The sequence below is a fragment of the Aythya ferina genome (assembly GCF_964211825.1).
Source record: "Aythya ferina genome assembly, chromosome: 26".
Lineage (NCBI taxonomy): Eukaryota > Metazoa > Chordata > Aves > Anseriformes > Anatidae > Aythya > Aythya ferina.
The window spans coordinates 3,075,830-3,094,224 of record NC_140324.1 but is presented as its reverse complement, the minus strand read 5'-3'; the positions used below and the strand labels follow the sequence as shown (position 1 = coordinate 3,094,224).

The 18,395-nt window shown below is 50.3% G+C and overlaps 2 protein-coding genes and 1 long non-coding RNA gene across 8 annotated transcripts in view; 1 reads left to right on the top strand and 2 right to left on the bottom strand.

Moving 5' to 3' along the window:
- Positions 1–364: 364 nt before the first annotated feature.
- LOC311424003 lies at positions 365–7,898 on the bottom strand. Of its 2 annotated transcripts, XR_014685975.1 has the most exons (4): positions 7,565–7,898; positions 5,898–5,972; positions 1,471–1,601; positions 365–1,296 (listed from the first exon to the last, which is right to left on the bottom strand). It is a non-coding gene; the product is annotated as an uncharacterized lncRNA (long non-coding RNA). The 2 variants fall into 2 exon arrangements; XR_014685976.1 differs by lacking the exon at positions 5,898–5,972.
- A 1,155-nt stretch (positions 7,899–9,053) lies between these two features.
- Positions 9,054–13,079, top strand: CTXN1 (cortexin 1). Its single transcript, XM_084498722.1, is given in 4 exon segments — positions 9,054–9,541; positions 10,438–10,551; positions 11,481–11,664; positions 11,666–13,079. Coding segments are annotated over 2 exon segments (303 nt in total). The 5' UTR covers positions 9,054–9,541; positions 10,438–10,551; positions 11,481–11,622; the 3' UTR covers positions 11,927–13,079.
- Positions 13,080–14,804: 1,725 nt separating this feature from the next.
- Positions 14,805–18,395, bottom strand: part of FBN3 (fibrillin 3) — a 121,344-nt gene continuing 117,753 nt past the window's right edge. For all 5 annotated transcript variants that reach the window (XM_084498437.1, XM_084498435.1, XM_084498436.1 and 2 more), the window contains 2 exons: positions 18,202–18,370; positions 14,805–17,433 (listed from right to left, as the gene is read on the bottom strand). In XM_084498437.1, the coding sequence (XP_084354563.1) occupies positions 17,059–17,433; positions 18,202–18,370 (544 nt within the window). In that variant the 3' untranslated portion in view covers positions 14,805–17,058. The remainder of the gene's footprint in view (positions 17,434–18,201; positions 18,371–18,395) is intronic.

Below are 18,395 nucleotides of genomic sequence, written 5' to 3'. Positions count from 1 at the left end.
TGTCTTCAGACTGCTGGGAGACAAGAAACTTCCCCGAGTTTTTCAGCTTTTCTGAAGCAGCAGCAACACTTGCAGCAATCCGGGCTCGCAGTAGGTCAGAAGTTAATTTTCATTAAGTTAATTGCCATTGGCAGTTAAATTAAAATCTTTAATCAGTGAAAACAGAAGGATTTTCACTGAGCCACGGGCAACTATTTTTGCTTTGAACTAAAGGATCCAAATGTGCAACCCCAGTCGTCAAAGACAAAAGCGTTCATTCCATGCCACGGGGTTTTATCCACTGCAGTATGTTACAATATCACTTCATCAGCATAAAAAAAAAAAAGAAAGGAAGAAAAAAAAAAAAAGAAACAAACCACAGTACTTAGATGCTGTTCTGAGATTTATTTCATTTCATAGGTAAATAGATTTTTGATTAGAGAAACACTCTGCTTTTTTCTTTCAAAAGTGCTTGGCCGAGTGGTGAGATAATGCAAAGACTGAGCCTCATTTAATTATAAAGTCCTTTAGGTCCAGGCAAAACAAACTCCCTTGCTGTCTCCACGGTGCAATTAGGTTAGCATAATCTAAAGCCTGAACCACCCTTTCTGGTGCTTTACTGGGCAGTGACTGTGCAGGCTGCAGTGCAGTATTAAATCAGTGCTCTGAAGTACAGTCAGGATCAATATTTCCGAATGCCAGAGTCTTCCACGTTTCTCAGGGAACTTTTGTCCCAAACTTCCCTGAGGCTTATCCATCTCTTCTGTCATAAAAGGCAAAATCTTTGGCAGAAACAACTCTGAAATGCTTCCAAGAAGTGAGGGCAGCGGAGGAAGTTCCCCACACGCTGATTCCTTTAGGCATGTTCTTGTTAACAGAGATTTAAATAGGGGAATTTAAAGTCAAAAGTGTTAGATCAGCTGGAATTTGGCTTCTGGTGCAGACATGACCCTTCTTTGCCTGCTCAGGGACAAAAGAAGAGCGTGCAGTGCTGGGAAGGGCCAAGGGCTGTGCAGGATAGCAAGGAACACTAAGGGCAAAAAGGCCTCTGCTCCCAAAGCCCTAGTAATGTTCTCTGGATGCTACGTGTGCTGGTCAGGTGCATACACTGATGGACTCAGTTGTCCCGTGTGCTGTGGGAGATGTGCAGACCCCAGCATGGGCTGTTTGTGAGTGCAGCTGGAGAAAAACCACTGCCCAGGGCAGCAGGGCCCAGGGGAACCGTGCATCCCTCAGAGCATGGTGGGCCATGGTCCCTGTGTGGGCTCTGAATGCTCCGGTGATGCTCTTCTCTTCACAGAGCTTTTTCCACATCCTCTGGTACCAAAGGCAGTAAACACAAAGAGAAAGAGCTGTTAGTTTAGATCATTGTAATGCACCAGGGCTAGCGTTCATTATGCTCCAATAAAAAGGGCACTCAGGCTCCACAAGGTATTGATTAAAATAACATTTATTGGAGCTAATGCTAGAAGGAAGAAGAGCATAGCATACATAACCTGATGTCCTTCCAGATGCAGAGAACCCTGAGTTGTACAGCACTGGACTTACTTCTAGTGGGTGCATGGCATGGTGCAAATCCCATCCAGGAAGAGGTTTGGTCTTTGGAACTCCTGCAGGATTTTCTTAGAAGAAAACAATTCTATTAATCATTTCTCCTGCTAAGCAAAAGGATGTTTGCATGAGAACACGCTGCTTTGCTTTAATATAAAGACAAGGACATTCATGATAGTGCCAAGTGGGACCTGCTTGCAGACACCTCCGTTACCTTTAACCCCTTTAAGTTTATCCCACAGCCAAGGAATATGTGCTACGCTGCACAGACCTTTGCCTGCTCAGGTTCACTGCTGCCTTGTATCTCATCTCTGTTAGTTAAATGCTCAGTTGGCAGGGTTACAGGAGCCCTTGAACCAAGTCAAACAGTAAGCGTTGCAGTGCAATTCATCTACCCACCAGTAGATGTGTGAGCCATAAACAACCTGCATCCATGTCACTGTAGGGTCCTCTTTCCCTGGGGAGAAGCAGCCATGTCTAAGGCTTGAATTTTCTACCTGGACGACTTTACTGTGCTGGGTGCAGTGATGTATTCCTTCTGGTCACCCTCTATTTTCCCTTAACTATAAAGGGATGCACGGGTGACTTGCCCAGATCATTTGTCTTGGAGAACCAGCACATTTTGTGCCACTAAAGCCATTCTGTGCTTATCCTGCCTGAAGAAGAGAGATCTGCTCTCCCCACGCTGACCCCAATACTCAGATGTGCTAGCACAGCACAACGTCTGTTGCTCTGATTAGGAAGCCTTTCTGGGCCAGCAGAGTCCTGTGGGTTCTCTGCAAGATGCCACCAGGCAGAACAGTAAGATTTGCTTCCACTGTTGAAGAAAGGAGTGATCCCTATGCCTGGTGTGGTTTTATGCTCTTTTAGGAAGACTCCAGAGCTAACCAGGTTGGGACAGTGAGGGTCTTCACTGTACCAGGGTTCTGCTGCTGCTCACAGATACTCTATCCCTGTGCTTTTGGGAGTTTGTGGGCTGGAACTGGTGTACACTGGTCCTGTTGGATCTTGCTCTGTGCAAACAGACCTCTTGGTGTCCCAGGTGCAGCCTGCTCTGCTGGAGACAGGCCCAGCAAGGGAAATCCTGCCTGACCCTTAAAAACGTGGAGAGCCCTCAGCTGGTGTAATTGTGTTTGCATAAACAAGCCGTATCAGTTTAAAGGAGATATCATCAGGAGCTCATTGAAATGCAGCCACAGCCTCCACCAGAGTGCAGAGTGTCTGTCATAGCTTGAGGCAGAAGAGGGGGCATGAGAAAATCTCAGCTCCCCAGAGGCCCTGGGGCAGTGGATGGTCCCTCCTGGGATGGTGCCGTGCTGCTGGCCGTGTCCTGGCCCTCCACAGCAGCTCTGTGCATGGCACTCAGCTGGCTTCTGCAAGGAGAAGGGCTGGGAGAGGCACTGAGGACTCTCCTCCACAGATCAGGATTGGAAATTGTAGCAGGCTTCCCCACAGAAAGCACACAGACTGTGGGGGCACCTGGAGAGGGGTTGGTTTGCTTTCATTTGTCTTCACACACCCACAGCCTGGGGTAAGGGGTGACGAGGAAAGACAATAATGAGGGACAATAATGAAGGATGAGGCAGTGGGCAAATGAGCCACAGAAAAACCCACAAAAATCTGGGTCTGAAAAACAAACAACAGCTGGAAATGGTAAAAATCTGTGCTGTCATCTCACAGAGCAGCTGCTTTTGCAAGTTTGGACACTGTACTGATGCATGACCAGCTCAGAGGTTTCATTCTGGCCAGAGGCTGTGATGTTCACTCCTTGGGTGGGGATCTGCTACTTGGCTAATCATGGCATACGAGACACATGAAAATCACGGCTGTGAGGCCAAAAGGAGAGTTGGAGAGGGTTTGACTGGACTGAACTGGATCAGATTGGGTTAGGCTGGGCTGGAATGGACTGGGATATACTGGGCTGAGTTAGCTTGGGCTGGATGGACTGGATAGTGGAGAGTCAGTGGCTAGCCAAGGGGATTTTGAGGACCATCTATGCGAGCGTATCCTGTGACTTGCAGGGCACACAGTTCCACAACCAGTGCAACCACAGAGCATAAAATGCTTCCGAGACTATTCCATGAGTGGCTGCGAAGGCCTTTACGAACTGTCCTTTCACACACACACAGTCCTGCCAGAGGACAGATTACTAGCATAAAAATATTAATTTTGCAGGGAGGTGACTGATGTGGCCTATCTCCCCTTTGCTCCAGGCAGTGAGAAGTCTCTCTGTACTGATTAAGTGTGAGAATGTTGTCTGTAGGCACCTTTCAGAAAAAAAAAAAAAAATAAAAAATATATTATATATATATATTTCAGTTAGCACCTAAGATGAATCAAAAAGTAAATTATGTGGCTATTCACAGATATTTGCAATGAATTACCTTACTGTAGGAAGGAGGTACGCTGCACTGCACTGAAGGGGCTGGGGATCACAACTGTGTTCCTCTGGTACTGTTACACTTAGAGGAACTTGGTTTTATGGTCTGGTGATTAATTTTTGCAGGATGATTATTTTGCACTGGGGAAATAGCTGAAATTGTGAAAAGGAAGCAACATGGAGAGGAATTGCATCACCTCTCAGCAGCTATATGCAACTTTGTCATCTAATCCATACTGGGATTTGTTCAGACAGCCAGGCTATGCCACGATCTCAAGGGTATTGGTGGTGGGAGATTGTATATTTATCTGCTGGGCATTCTTCACTTGCTGATCTGCCAGAGACCTGACCCTGGTATTCCAGCATCTTTTAGCTCAGGATTCAGGACAAAGAAACAGAGCCTTTGTTTGTGGATGTCCCTCGAAACTGGGTGTGGATCATGACCCTGTGATCTCTGCTACAGTCAGTCTGTCCTGATCTTGTCGACCAACCCTGTCCCTCTGACTCACCTCTCCCATCCCATCTGGTGCTAGTTCCTCCTCCAGATTGCATCCCATTAGCAGTGGCTCCAAGTCTCCTGTCTCCTTTCTCCAGAACAGAAAATGCTGCCCTTTTTTGCTTGTACAGATCTGGCACACAGAGGTGGGGAGGGCATGCAGGTGGGAGGCAGTGACAGGCAGAGTTGGTGACACACACTCAACCTTGAGGAGCTTGTGCAGCACTGTCAGGCTCTGGTTCAAGGCTCTGGTTCAAATTTCTCGTTAAGGGCCAAGCACGTAGCCAGTTTCTTGGAGACCTCCCAAACCTGGTCCTGTTTCCCTGCGAGCTGGGTGTGACACTGTACAAGCCTGGCAGCCCCTTGCATCCCAAATTGCTGCCAGGCTTGGCATTGAAGCTGGATCACTCCTTGAGTCGGGTGGGAAAGTGTACACAGGGCTGTAGTGAGATTTTGCAGTCCCAGTTCCTTCACCCCTTGAACATCTTCATGATCAGCTGTGTACCCAGTATCTCTTACACTGCACCTCTGACTTGTTTATGTCTTAGGTCCTGGTGCTGCAGGCAGTCAGGTCTGGCTGCACTGCATGAACAGCAGCAGTGTGCTTGCCGAGCAGGAACGCTCTGCTTCCCCCAGTACATCCCAGTGTGCCAGGAGTGGGGCTGTGGGTCTGGGACACACACGGGCAGTGTGGACAGACAGGGGTCTTGGATGTGTTAGAAGAGGTGGTAGCATAGGCATAGTGCCCTTGGGACTGGAACAGCTTTTGGAGAGCTGTGCAGAAGGAAAGTTGTGTGGGAGAGCAAAGGCTGCCCATTCTGCTGCTACACGAAGCCTTATCAGAGTGGGATCTGCACCCTCTGTGTCTGATGGGGATGGTGGGAAGGGTGGGAGTGTGCAGGCCTGTGCTAGGCAGATTTGCAGCTGGATCATACACGTTGCTCCCAAAGCCTTGGACACCCTTCTGGGAAGTGCAGGCAGGACCAGCAGGAGCGCCTGGCACACCCCTGTGTGCTGCACTGGGAGAACTGGGAGCACTCAGGGGAGCACTGGGATTCAGGAGCTGTACTCTAGGGCTGGACAGGCCCGGCCTCCAGCCCTACTCTCTTCCACAGCCTGGCTTTCCCAGGCAGGCAGCTCCTGAAACTTCTCTCAGCTCCAATTGCTGTGCTCCACCTTTTATTATAATTGATTCTGCATCGCCATAGGAACCCGCTCCAGCGTGAGTGAAGCGCAGCTGCCTTCTCTGTGTGCTCTCCAGGAGACGGGAGGCTGCTCCTTCCCTCGAGATGGCAAGTGCTGAAGCTGGGAGTAGCTGTGGCTGAGCGGCAGGGCCCCCCGGCCCATGCCAGCCAGGTACTGTCCATGCCCCAACCCCTCTCAGGTGCTCATGCGATGGGTAGGATGGGGGGCTTGCAGATCCAGGGATATATGCAAGGGGGAGTGGGGGGAGAATGACACATTCCCTCTGCATTGTCAGGGACCACCTACCCCTCACTGGTGGTGGGCTCAGGACGTGGATCTGGTGCTGGGACCCAGTATATCTTCTGGTGGCAGTTGTCAGGTCTGGATGGAGAGAGAAGGATGCTGGACTTTGGGTTGGGGTGGGTGGGAGCCAACTTTCCTGGGTAGCTATCTTCATTCCCAGGTGGTTTAATTTGGCAGTGGTGAGGTTTCTGCGTGTACTAATACAACTGCAGACAGGAAGCACACCCTGCAGGGTGTTCTGCAGAGCTTTGCTTCCCATGCCCCCCCTCCCCATGAAACCAGGGATTATGAAGTCTGGGACTGAGGAACGAGCATCTCTCCTTAGTTGAGGATGGATTAAACCTCGCCCTCAGCTGAAGGGTGGCCCTTTAGCTGTGTCAAAGGCTCAGCTGGCCTGAGAGATTAGGACAGACCATCTCTTAGGTGGAAAAGAGGCTGGAGAAAGTTTACAGCTAGGTGAGGGGCACTGTGCCCGGTGCTGTGCCTGTGGGCTGACTCTGGGCATAGCTCAGATGCCAGCACGAGGGGCAGCCATCAAAAGGCCAGGGCATGTGATAGTGACACAGCCATGGACCCCAGAGCCCCAGCACTGCCCCCGCTCCCTCCGGGGGTGGTGGTGTCTCACACTCAGTGTGTCGTGCTCCTGCTCTGGCCTGATTAGCTTAGTTCTCCCCTCCATGCCCTGAGTGCTGCTCATCTTCCTCTCCAGTTGGGCTCAGCTGCAATCCTGGCAGCAGAGCTGCCTTGCTGGGAAGGCCCCTCCACACTGGCTGCATGGGATCAGAGAAACACTGGTGTTTTTCCAATTAGACGCAGGCTGGTTTAGCACAAGCTTTGCCAAGTTCTTCCATCAGGGTTTGGGGTATAGACATGCAGGAGAGCTGGGCTGGGCTGGAGTCCCGGACCAAAGGAACCAAAGGAACCAAAGGAACAGCCATGCACCTAGCAGGGACAAAGGGCATGCCTGGTGTCCTCCTGCACCCCAGGGTGAGAGGGTTGTGGATATAGCCCCTTCTGCCTGGCTCCCTGTGCTTGGGGCACAGTGGTCTTCCCTAGTCCCTGCCCTGCTGTCTCCCTGCATGCCAGGCATGGCAGAGGAGGGAAGGCCTCAGCAGTCCCAGCCTGTCTAGCTATGGGACAGGAGTGCCATTCCTTGTGGAAAGTATTGAAGGCAGATGCTGATAACGGGCTTTAGAGCATGAGGGAACATCTGGATACATCAGTGCAGTTGGGGGACCCTGTTGAGACTTGGAGTCTTCCTTGGACCTACAAGGGACCTGGGAGATGGGCCAGCTAATGGAGAGGAATGTAGAGGGTTCATGAAGGAGGCCCTCACAACGGAGAACAAGCTGTTTCCACCCATCTCCATGGTCTGCTTTTATGTGGGAGGCACAGACACTCCTAGAGAGGAATTCAAGATCAGCAGCAATGCTAGAGCAGAGACCTGTACCCCTTGTCTCAAAGCTGGGATTGTTAGCACCGCAGCATGGATTCCACCCAGGACAGGTTACTTGTTCCTGAAACAGAGCCTCCGAGTTCTCTCCCTAAGGGGCAGAACTAGGCTAGGATACAAGCAGGTCCTGTGAAAGGAAAGGTGAGCATTGCAAAATGCCAGCTGGATAAAATAAAGGGTTTGGGAAGAGGTTAACAGGGATGGTAACTCTCCTTACCTCCTCTTTTGAGCATCTGAATCTCCAGCTGTCTTGGGACGTGCAGGCCCCGGTATGACAGTGGTTGTGTTTACGCTGGCAGCTGTGCAGTAACCCAGTGGGACTTGTTCGCTATTTGCTGCCAGGAATCGGCAGCAACATTTACTGAAAAAGGCAATGTAAGCCCAGCAAAGACTTCAGCTGTGTCATGATCTCTGTATAACAACGCCAGGCACAATCCTGCACCTCCCCAAAACGTGCCTCTGTCCCAGCGGGGCTCAGCCACCAGCCTCAGGCTGTGGGCTTGGGAGCATAGAAGTGGGACGACTGAGGGAGAGCCACACACCTGCGACACCTGCAAGTATAGCCTTTTCCTCTCCCTAGAGATCTTAGGTCCTGGAAACCTCTTGCTGAGGCAGAAACTTGTTTTTCTGCAAGGGTGCTTGCTTTCCTGTCTCCCTGGTGATTGCATTTGCTGAATGTTTGCAACAGGCTCATGTGTACCATGTGCAGCAACGCGATGAGCAAAGGGGAATGTGGAGCAGGGTCCTGTAAGACCCATGGCTCCCACAGAGCAGCAGAGTGCTCTCAGGCAGGGCCCTGAAGCATGGCATGGTGTATGCTGCACTGCCCTGCTCATTTTGCCTAGCAAATTGTCTTTCTGAGACATTCCCAGAGCCCTGGATGCATCTATCTTTTGGATTTTTCTCCAGGTTTTCTCAAATAGGCTTATATGGGGAGTGACGGTGGGTTTGCGCTTTTCAAATCAGATTATTTTAGTGCTATCCTAATGAATTTGCTCCAGTTCTTTGTCAGACATTTTACTCTGTTTTCTTCATTTGAATTTAAATATTTTAGCCCCTCATAACTCCTCCTTCAAAAGTAGTTCCACCTTCTCCATTTAATACATTAGTCTCATTTGTCATTGTTATATAATTGTAAATGTCTATTTTTGGTTATAAGACAGTACTAAGTTGTGTATATTTAAAAGTGTGTAAACCAAGTCACTCCCTAGTTGTTGGACTGCATCCATGACACTGTGCAATTAAACCCTGCTTCACTGTGGCTCATAATAGTATCTATCTTCCAGTTCCATTCTTTGAATAGATCAGCCTTTCTGGTACAATCCCGCTTTATTGTGCAAATCACATTGATCTTTTTTAATTCCTGCTGATAAAGTGCACACTTTTAATTCCTAGGTGTTTCTTGATGTTAATTACAGTACTGAAAAGCTCCCAGCATCCAAATTCTCAAAGACAAATTTATTAGTGACTTGGTGAGCTGCCTTGGCCCTGGATCCAAAGGTGGGTTCCTCTCCCACCAAACCCTGTGCAGCACTAACATAGAATACAGGCTGTGCACTAATGCAGAGCTAAGCCCAGCTGTGCCAAGGCTCCTGGCTTCATCTTTGATTGATGGTGGGAGTAAGCTGTGTAAAGGAAGAACAGATTTTTGAGCAAAGTACTGTAAATTGGAAGCAAGCAATACCAGAACTGTCAGTATCCATAAATTGCTGTCTAGCTGACACAAGACTTTCTCCAGCTGCTTTCACTGTTTGGGCTCTGATTCTGCTTTGGATACTCTTTATGCTTTCCTGTACAGTACCTATCCGTCGGTCTTGACTCCTGCTCAGAAAACTGCAAGAACTCAAAGGGTGGAAGATGCTGGTGCTAGCAGAAGTGTCTGGTGTTGCTCAGTGAGCAGGCTGAGTCATGCCAATGCTGCACAGAGATGCACGCTGAGATCCCATAACCTCCAGCCAGTGCCCACTCATGGGATCAGACTCTCAGTTTGGGGGTGTCTGCAGGGGGAACAGTAAGTCCCCCACACCAGATGGCATCCTGCATTTGTAAATACTACTCTGTACTTCTTCACTACTCTTCTTTTACAAGTTGCACGGAGAAGCTGTGGAGGCCCCATCCCCAGAACAGTTCAAGGCCAGGTTGGATGGGGCTTTGAGCAACCTGGTTTAGTGGAAGGTGTTCCTGCCCGTGGCAGGTGGGTTGGAAATAGATGATCTTTAAGGTCCCTTCCAACACAAACCATTCTATGATTCTTTTAAAATATTTGCCATTCCCAAATGAACATTTAATTTGTGTTTCATACCCATAAAATCTCCCCACAGTGTTAATAAATAGTTGACAATGGTCCTCTTCCTTTGTGAGTTCTGTCCCTATTTAGCAATTTCCTTGCGCATGTATTCTTTTTAGTTACTAAGGGAACATGAATCTTAATAAAACTCAATCACATATTCCTTAAATAACAGCTGCCTTCATTTAACTATCTTATCAGCATTTTTTTTGGCTCTGCTCAAAATTCTCCTCCCCAACTGGGAGAGAAATAATTTATCCTGAATACAGGGCTACTATTTGGCAGAAAATCATGTATTTTGTCCTGAATATGCATATTCCTCCCTACCCTATTGATGTGAGTTACAAGTCAATTGGGTACCTCCAGATGCATGATTTGTAGTTGATTTGCTTATATTAAAGCAGGACCTGTTTTGAGCATATCTGGTACCGAGGACCATGAAGGGAATTTTCTTAACCCAGATGTGTCCATCAGAATCGTAAATCTCCCCTAAAATCTCTGTGGCTGGTGGAAGGAGCTTGGCCAGCCGTGGCTTCTTGGCAGCTGCAAAGCAGGGAAGCTCTGCCTGGTGTTTAAGCAAGACACAGCAAAAAGGGGCTCTTGGTGCAGGGTTAGATTCTGTGTGCAATCACAAATGACCAGACGTTAGTGCAGGTGTTTTCCTGGGTGAATGGAGCTAATGCTGCTCTGACAAGAGACACTGAGAACTTGTAGTTACTAACCTCAAAGGTGTTTCGTGGTGCTTTGCTATGACCGCTAGTGATTGTGGTCCTTTTAACCGCTTTTGCTGTCTTTGTCCCTAGCCCAAGGAAGCTGGACCCTGGAGATCCTTGCACAGTGAAGTGGCTGTTTGGACACAGCCTACTCCTGCTCCTGCTGCAGTAGCAATGCTAGTGCCCCCACGCAGCTGCAGTGAGGTAGGTGCCCTCCCAGGACTCAGTCGCTTCTAGGCCTGGTGCGAAACCAAAGGTTCAAAGGACAGCAGCTGGACATATGACCCTCAGGAGGAGTGGGCAAGCTCTAAACTTGTGCCCACCTTTGGAGATTTTCAAGACCAGACTAGATAAAGCCCCAAGAAACTTACTGTGACTTGACAGCTGAGGTCCTTCTCAGCCTATGTTTTCCTATGATTTGGGGCAACTGGGCCAAAATGGTCTTGCAGCACTGGGCTTGGCAGTTGAGCAGCCTCTCCAGAGGATTGCTGGGGGTTTATGACCAGTGGCAAGCTCTATACCAGTGGCCTGAGCTGCCCACCCACCCTATTCCTTTGTGTCCCTGACGAGTGACATTGCTGTGGAAGTGCTTCCTGAGCTTGCTAGAAAACCAGGGATCCACTTGCGAACCTCTGCTTTCAAAGGTGGTAAGGGAGATTTCCTTCTGAAGATTCCTCACTAGCATTTTCTACAAAGTGCCTCCTCCCTACATAGAATTCCTTCCTCATCCCCTATTGACTTCCTCCAGCTGCCAAAAGCAAAAATTTAACCCCTCAAATTCTTTAATTAAAGCAAAAATGACTCCTGGTGTTTAGGAGCCATGGTTGAATTTAAAATAACAATAATTAAGATAAGTTTCACATTTGAAATATTTGTTCAATTAAAAAAAATATCTTCCCACATTTCCTGGCTGAAAATACATGCTTAATTCAGCCCCTAACCATGAATGCCACAGTCCCCAGGCTTTTCTGCCCGATACGTGGCTGCTTGTCTGGCTGCATCAGCTTTCAGGTAGCTGCATTTCTAGCAACAGAGGGCTCTTCCCTGCCCTTCCCTGTCTATAGTTATTTATCAGGATTGCTGAAGCCTGTGACCAATTCCTCTTCCCTCACCATCTTTGCTTTTCCCTCCAGGAGCTCTTTGCCTCTGCAGGAGTGAATCCCAGGCTCCTCAGCTCAGCTTAGCAGTGCCAGTGGCTATGGAGTGACCTGTGTGCAGGTGGTGCTCGGGGCGCGTGGGCACAGCAGGAGGCTGGAGCTTGCTGCCTGAGCCTAAATGCGCCCTGTCCACGCACTCCTTGCAGCCAGAGTGCCTCACCTCTGCCATGAATGATGCATCGACAATGGATTATGAACTCCTGTCCCCCTCCTTGGTCGAGCACCCGGCCAGCACTGCAGGCATGGATGCTGAGCAAAAAACCGTCTTTGCCTTTGTCATCTTCCTCCTGGTCTTCTTGGTGATGCTGATGGTGCGCTGCTTCCGCATCCTGCTGGACCCCTACAGCCGCATGCCTGCCTCCTCCTGGACTGACCACAAGGAGGGGTTGGAGAGGGGCCAGTTCGACTACGCCTTGGTGTAGAGGGCAGGGATGGGGCGAGCCTGGGTGCTCTGTGTGCCTCCCATCCCAGCTGGCCCCGGCCCCGGCCCCCCCTTCCTCTGTGGTGTTGCCCCGGGCCAGCAGGGATGCTCAGAGCAGGGAGGTGAGGTCGGGCTCTTGTCTGGGGTGGGTTTTCTAGGGGGTTTCTCTCTTTTCTAAGCACTTTTCAGTTCTCTTCGCAGTCTGCAGCACTCTTGGCGAGATGAGTTGGAGGGGTGATATGACTCCCCATGGTCCTTGCTGCCTGCCGTGCCCCGGGGCAGTGTTGTGTGCTGCAGTGAGGGGCAGGAGCCGATGGGATGGGGCACGGGGGACCTGCCCTCAGCCACAGCCCACAGAGCTCCTGGTCTGGGTGGCTCTGCCTGGTGCCAGGCCAGAATTTTGACCCCCACCTCCTCCTGCCTCCCACGTTGCCCTCGTCTGTGTCCTCTGGGGAGTGCTGACCATGGTCCAGTGTGTGTGTGCGTGTGTCCCTGTAGCTGAGCTTTGTCTGTGAGGTGGTTTGTAGGCACCTGACCCAAGTGCTGGCTTTGTTCCTCTCTGTGTGGCAGCCCCAAGTGCCCCTCACAAGGAAGGGGCAGGTGGAGACCCCGTGTGCAGCCCCCTTTTGGCATCCAGCCCTGCAGCCTGCTCTCTGCTTTACACCGTAGTGACCTGTCCCTGCTGAATTGTGAAAAAGGTCCGAGCAAGGCGCAATCCTGCAGCCACTTGCAGACCTTCCTGGGTGGCCCTGCTGGGATCAAAAGTCCCACACAACACTTGGGAGATGCCCTTCAGCCAGCCCAGGCCTGGCAGTACCTTGCAGTACCCCACTCTGGGAAGTCCCTGCTCCAGCAGGATCTGGGCAGCCTCCTGGTGTTGGGGTGTGCTGGGGACGACGGGCCTCACCTGACCATCCTGCGCCGAGGTAGCAGAAGGGCTCTGTAAGTAGCTGAGGGGAAAATATGGCTCCCACCCCTCTGTGGGATCCATACCTCTCCAGTAGGGGTGCTGCAGCTAGTCACAGGGCTGGCTAGCAAAAGCTGTGGTGGGTTATGGTGTGGGACAGTACGAGGGTTTGTGCGAAGGGATTTGAGCCCATGGGGGAGAACTTCCTTGTGCACCATGGAAATAAAGCTGCACTGTGCTAACCCCACACAGCTTTTCCTCTGCTCTGTGATGCGTCCCATCAGGCTTCCAGAGGAGTGCTGCTGCTCCCCCAGCAGGGGTGGGCTGCCCCATCTGTATCTGCCTGAGCCAAGACCCACGTCTCAGCACAAGCTAGAGCTGGTCCATAGGGGATGGGTGCCATGTGGGACAGGAACCCCCCTACCAGGCCTTGGTGCTGTGGGTGCGCCATACCTGGGGACACATTCTCTTGGGGACATGCAGAAGGTGCTTCTTAGCCACAGTGTGGCACCTGGACCAGTGTGGCTGGTCAAGGAAGGTCCCACTCTGGTCATGTCCCCTGTGGGGCTTGTAGGCTGTGTCTGTGTGATGACCCAGGCACAGCAGGCAGCAGCCTGGTGGGTTCTGCTGCACCCCCCCGGAACCTTCTGGGTGTGTGGGTGCATGTCACCCCCGAAGAGTCCCTGGGGCCACACGAGCACTGGCACAGGGGAAGGAGCACTGGCAAAGGCTCAGGGACCGGTTTGGGTGCTACGTGTCCCTGGGCCTAGGAGTGAGTTATCCCCATGGCTGCATCAGGAGGGACAGAGGGGGAATGGCAAGTTACAGCTCCATAATACTCTGATAGGAAAAATCACTGGGAGCTTTCTGTCATGAGGATGGCCATGATAGTGCAGGGGCATTGGTATTAGGGTCAGCATCACACAGGCAGCAAAGAGTGGCTGACAGGACATGGGCACCAAGTCCAGTGCTTCTGTGGAACCTCTCTCCCCACTACCCAACACGAGACTGATACCACTCAACTAGTGCTAAGCCTGGCAGCCCAGGCAGCCGTTTAGGGGGGCTGTTTGCAGCTACCTGATCTCAGTGGGAGCGTTTTCTTCTGCTTAACTGTCCCCCCACCCAGCGGTGCCCCCGCTCTCCCATCACCCGGGGAGGTGATGGGCTTCCTCGCAGTCCTTGGGATGCTGTGCCCTCTTGTGGCTCATGGCTCCGCAGCCTAAAGTGCAGCTCTGGCTCTGCGAGGGAGGCTGAAAACCTGAACGTCAGCCTGGAACTAAGAGTTTGAGTTGAACTCAACCCGCTGGACCCTGGCTCTGGGACATATGGCCGAAAACCTGAGCACAGTGCATGTCATGTTCACTGCAGTTGAGACAACCTTTGCATTGCATGACCTCAGCACAAGCACCGTTCAGCACACGAGTACATTTATGCACACTCATGTACACTCCATGTACACCCCAACAGCCCTGCACAGCTCCACCAACATTCTTACACATGCCTGCACCCACACATCCACCTCCATGATACAGCTACACCCCACACCTCCAGGCTCACATAAACCCCCTTGCATGTATACAGACCCACAGGGCACCCTACCCCTTCAACTTCCTTCCTGCATGACCCACCATGTGTCTGTAGGCTCTAACTCTTCCCCTCTCCTTCTAGTCTCCTGCATGCCCTCTGCCTCCTCTCCAGGTGCAGACCCCTGGCATCATTCTCCTTTCCCTCTGGGAGAGAGCAAAGGATCAGGTAAGATTGTTAAAGTGCCTGTCCCACCTTCTTCAGCTATCTTCTGCTCTGAGGCTTTTGGAGGGACCCCCAAAACCACTATGAGTACCCAAGGGTGCTGAATTATGCAAAGGTAGAAGAGCTGGGTGAGGGTATGAGTACGGAAGAGAAACTAGCAGAGCAGCATAGCACTGCCACCAACCACTGCTGTGCCCAGACTAAGAGGAAGACTCAGAACCACTTAACCCAAAATAATTTTATTGTTGCAGTTGCTTCTGATACAAAAAGGAATTCCACAAAGAGCCATCTCTCTCTGCAGGACAAGGGGGGCACAGGTTTCAGTTTCAATGCTTCCCAGAAACATCCAGCAAGAAATGTCAATACAAAAAACACCACACCAGAGAGGAATGAAGGAAACCTTGAGCTTTTTCATTTGATAGTTTTGGCTCAAAACACACACACAAACCCATCTCTGCTAATTTATTATTATTAATAGCTTTTTTTTTTTTTAAAAAAAAACACCTGTTGGAAAAACAAAATCAAAACAAAAATAATAATAATAATAAAAAAAAAAAACAAACCAAAACAAACAAAAAAAATTTCAAACATCAGGCCACCCATCCTGTCACAAGCTCTGGAACTCTTGCAAAACCAGAGTCTGGAGCTGCATTATACAAAAGAGTTTTCAAGTTTGACATTAGCCCAAATACAGTATACATACACTTCCCCCACCCCATGTGGTGGCAGCGTACCAGGAAAAAACAATCCCCCTCCTCGCAAGTACCCAAAAAGCTACAGGAATATGCACTCCTCACAACAACAAGCAATCATAACTTTGGTGGTTAAACATAAATACGGAAGGGTGGATGGATACAGTGCACTCATGTTGATGATTCAATACCAGCACCAGCTTTTGAAAGCACCTTAGATTTGTTGATCAGGTAGTTTTGTGTGTTACCAGAGTGAATTAGCACCTTTCTTTCCTTTGCTGATGCACAGCGTTGATGCAGAATTGAAAGCAGATTCGTACAAAACTAGGAAATGGCATTGCAAAGACCAGCTGTGGAAAAAACGCTCTTGAGGGAGGAAGAAAAGCCCACCTGGACAGAACAGTCTGGACAGACTAGTTGAGGCAGCAGGGAGAACTTAATTTTCTTAATTCATATTTTCCAGACTCTTTTTAGTGCATTTCCTTCGTCTGCATTAACCAAAGACTGTGTATTTCAGTTGCTACCCTGGACTGACCAAGATGTATGTAACAATCAGAAGGGAGTGACTTCCAGTCCCCATTTTCAGAAGTGCTCCTGACTCAGAGGAATCTGGTTATAACCACTGGTGTTACGGAGATGTGGGAGCTCAGAGACAAAAGCTGTTTGGAAAATGAAAGCCTGACTGTCCTTGCCTCTCTCTCTCCCTGCCAGGCTGCAGAGCCCACCCACCCCCATCTTGCTCCTTATGGTAGGATGTTTTCATTACAGGATTTTCAAACATTCTCATCAGTGATGGCCAGCTAACCTGCCTCTGCAGCATGCTCTCAAGTTCTCCATCCCTCTGGCAAGGGAAGGATCCAGATGCTCTGAACCAGACTCATGACATTTTTCCTGCCAGTTTAGTTTGTTCAACCACATTCAACAGTGCAATTATTTGTCTTCCTACAGAGCTCCTCCTCACTTATACAAGGACACATTAACCCCTGGACTTGCTGGAGCTCTGGAAAAACCCTTCCAACTCCAGTCTTTGGAGGGAGTGCACACGTTCAGCATGCTGTAGTGTGCCGAACCCTACATTTCCTACAGGATCTTCTGGTTCTGTGGTCTGGCTGCTTCATGATGTGAGGTTAGCAATCTGAACTGCCCCTTCAGTCACCAGTGACCTTTTCAGTTTGACAGAGGAGCCGAAAAGGACCACAGGTCATGGACAGGACAGAGAGAGAGAGAGAAAGGGCAGCCAGTGTAGGTATGGAAGGGTTTCTGCAGCACCACAGTGGCAATGCAGAAGCAAAGAAGGAAAAAGAGCTGTTGGGAAATGCACTAACATCACACTGTGTTGTAGCTCCTTCCAAAGCTGCCCCCAGCCCCCCTCCCATTTTTTTGGGCTGTAGGGTGCTATATGGCCTTTGACCATGAAGGACAGGCAGCTTCCCCGTGGTACTGCTCCTGCCAGCTCACACCAACAGTATCTTGTTTAAAGGAGACAGGCAGGAGCTGAGCACAGGGAGGGTGTCCCTGCTAACAAGGTTGGAACCTTTGGCAAAGCTTTCATGAGATCTTTTGTGGTGTGGTTTGTTTTTGACCCAAGCAACCCATGAAGTGGATGGAGTATCCCTGTGAGGCCCAGGCAAGTGCTGAGCCCAGAGGGACATTTCCCATCAGTTGTACAGTGCAGTGGGGGAGGTGGTGGCAGGGGGTGCAGCGAGAGAAAAGGCAGTTGTTTCCAGATGTGGATGGCAAGGCTAAGGATTGTACTGTCGGTATGGTGGGTGGGTCTCATGGCTGTTAGTAGAGCTGGAGCTGGAGCTTCATCCTCAGTGCTTGGCCCAGCTCCCCTGCTAAATAGTTGAGGTGGTTCTTGGCCTCTAGTTTCTGCAGTTCCCTCTTGCGGTACAGGGGTACGCTCACGATTTCTAGCAAGTAGGTGCCAGGCACTATTTTCTTGCGGCCAAGGTGCAGGTAGCTGAGCCCCTCTTTTTGGTGGATGCGGAAGTAGCCATCCTCATTCCCATGGGAGATGAGGTACCGCACACGGTTCTCCAGGGGCTCCACAGCTGGCAGAAGCTCCAGGATGTGCTCCTTGTGAGCCAGGTCGGAGAGGTTCAGTGTCATGGACAGCGGAGCATCCACATCCATGCTGGCCAAGTTCACAGCGTGATCCTATGGAAGGAGCCAGACATGTTACAGATACCAAGAAATGCTCATGGCCTGGTAAAGAAAGACTTGATTTAGGAGTTTCTGCCTCATGGGCCACCCCAAGGCAGCTCACAGAAGTGAGTGCAACTTCTATGGTCCTTACTGTCCCCTAAGTGTTTCTTGGTTCTCTGTTTTGTATCTCTGAGACAAAACCAGCAAGTCCACAGCCCTCATCTTCAGGGAAAGCACCAACAAATCTATGGGCATTTTGCTCAAGGCCTGAAAATGCCTCCAAGTCCTATCTGTCCAGAGAAGGCCTGTGAACTTGGGTGAGCCTTTGACAGAGGCCAAAGCTTCCTTTCAAGGAAGAACCTGTATTTAGACCGACGGGTTCAGTCTCGAGTCAAACACTAAGTGCTGATAGTCCCCTGTGGTCCTGTTGGACCTGTTACCCTATCAGCTCCTCTTGCAAGGGAATGTGTGCCTTATTTCTAGGTTGCATGCATCTACAGCCATTCGTGCCCAAACCACACAAGTGTGCGTCACTTAAGAGTGTCCTGACACTCCTCTGATATATTGTGAAAGGTCTTCTATTTCTGCAGGACCTCTGGATTTGGTTGTCTCCATGAACACCCAAGCGCTCAGTGAAGGCAGGTACATGCTGTCTCTGCCTCAGGCTGAGACAACCCCACAGGAATGGACACCGCATGGGATCTACTACAGACTGCCATCTACCAAGTGACTCAGCTCTTGTCTTGCCCCACTCCACCTGGGATGACATGAATTTTTTACCTGGTGCCTCTCAGTGCCATTGATGCTGCGTCGCTGGCGACCCCTTTTGGGGTAGCCATTTATCTTGCACTCATAGCAGGTCTCAGGGGAGAGCAGGTTGTCTTCATCCTCTTCCTGGGGTGCTGGAAGGTAGGTACCTTTCCCAAAACCCAAGCCAGAAATACAGTGTCTGGTGACAGAAGAGCATAGAGACC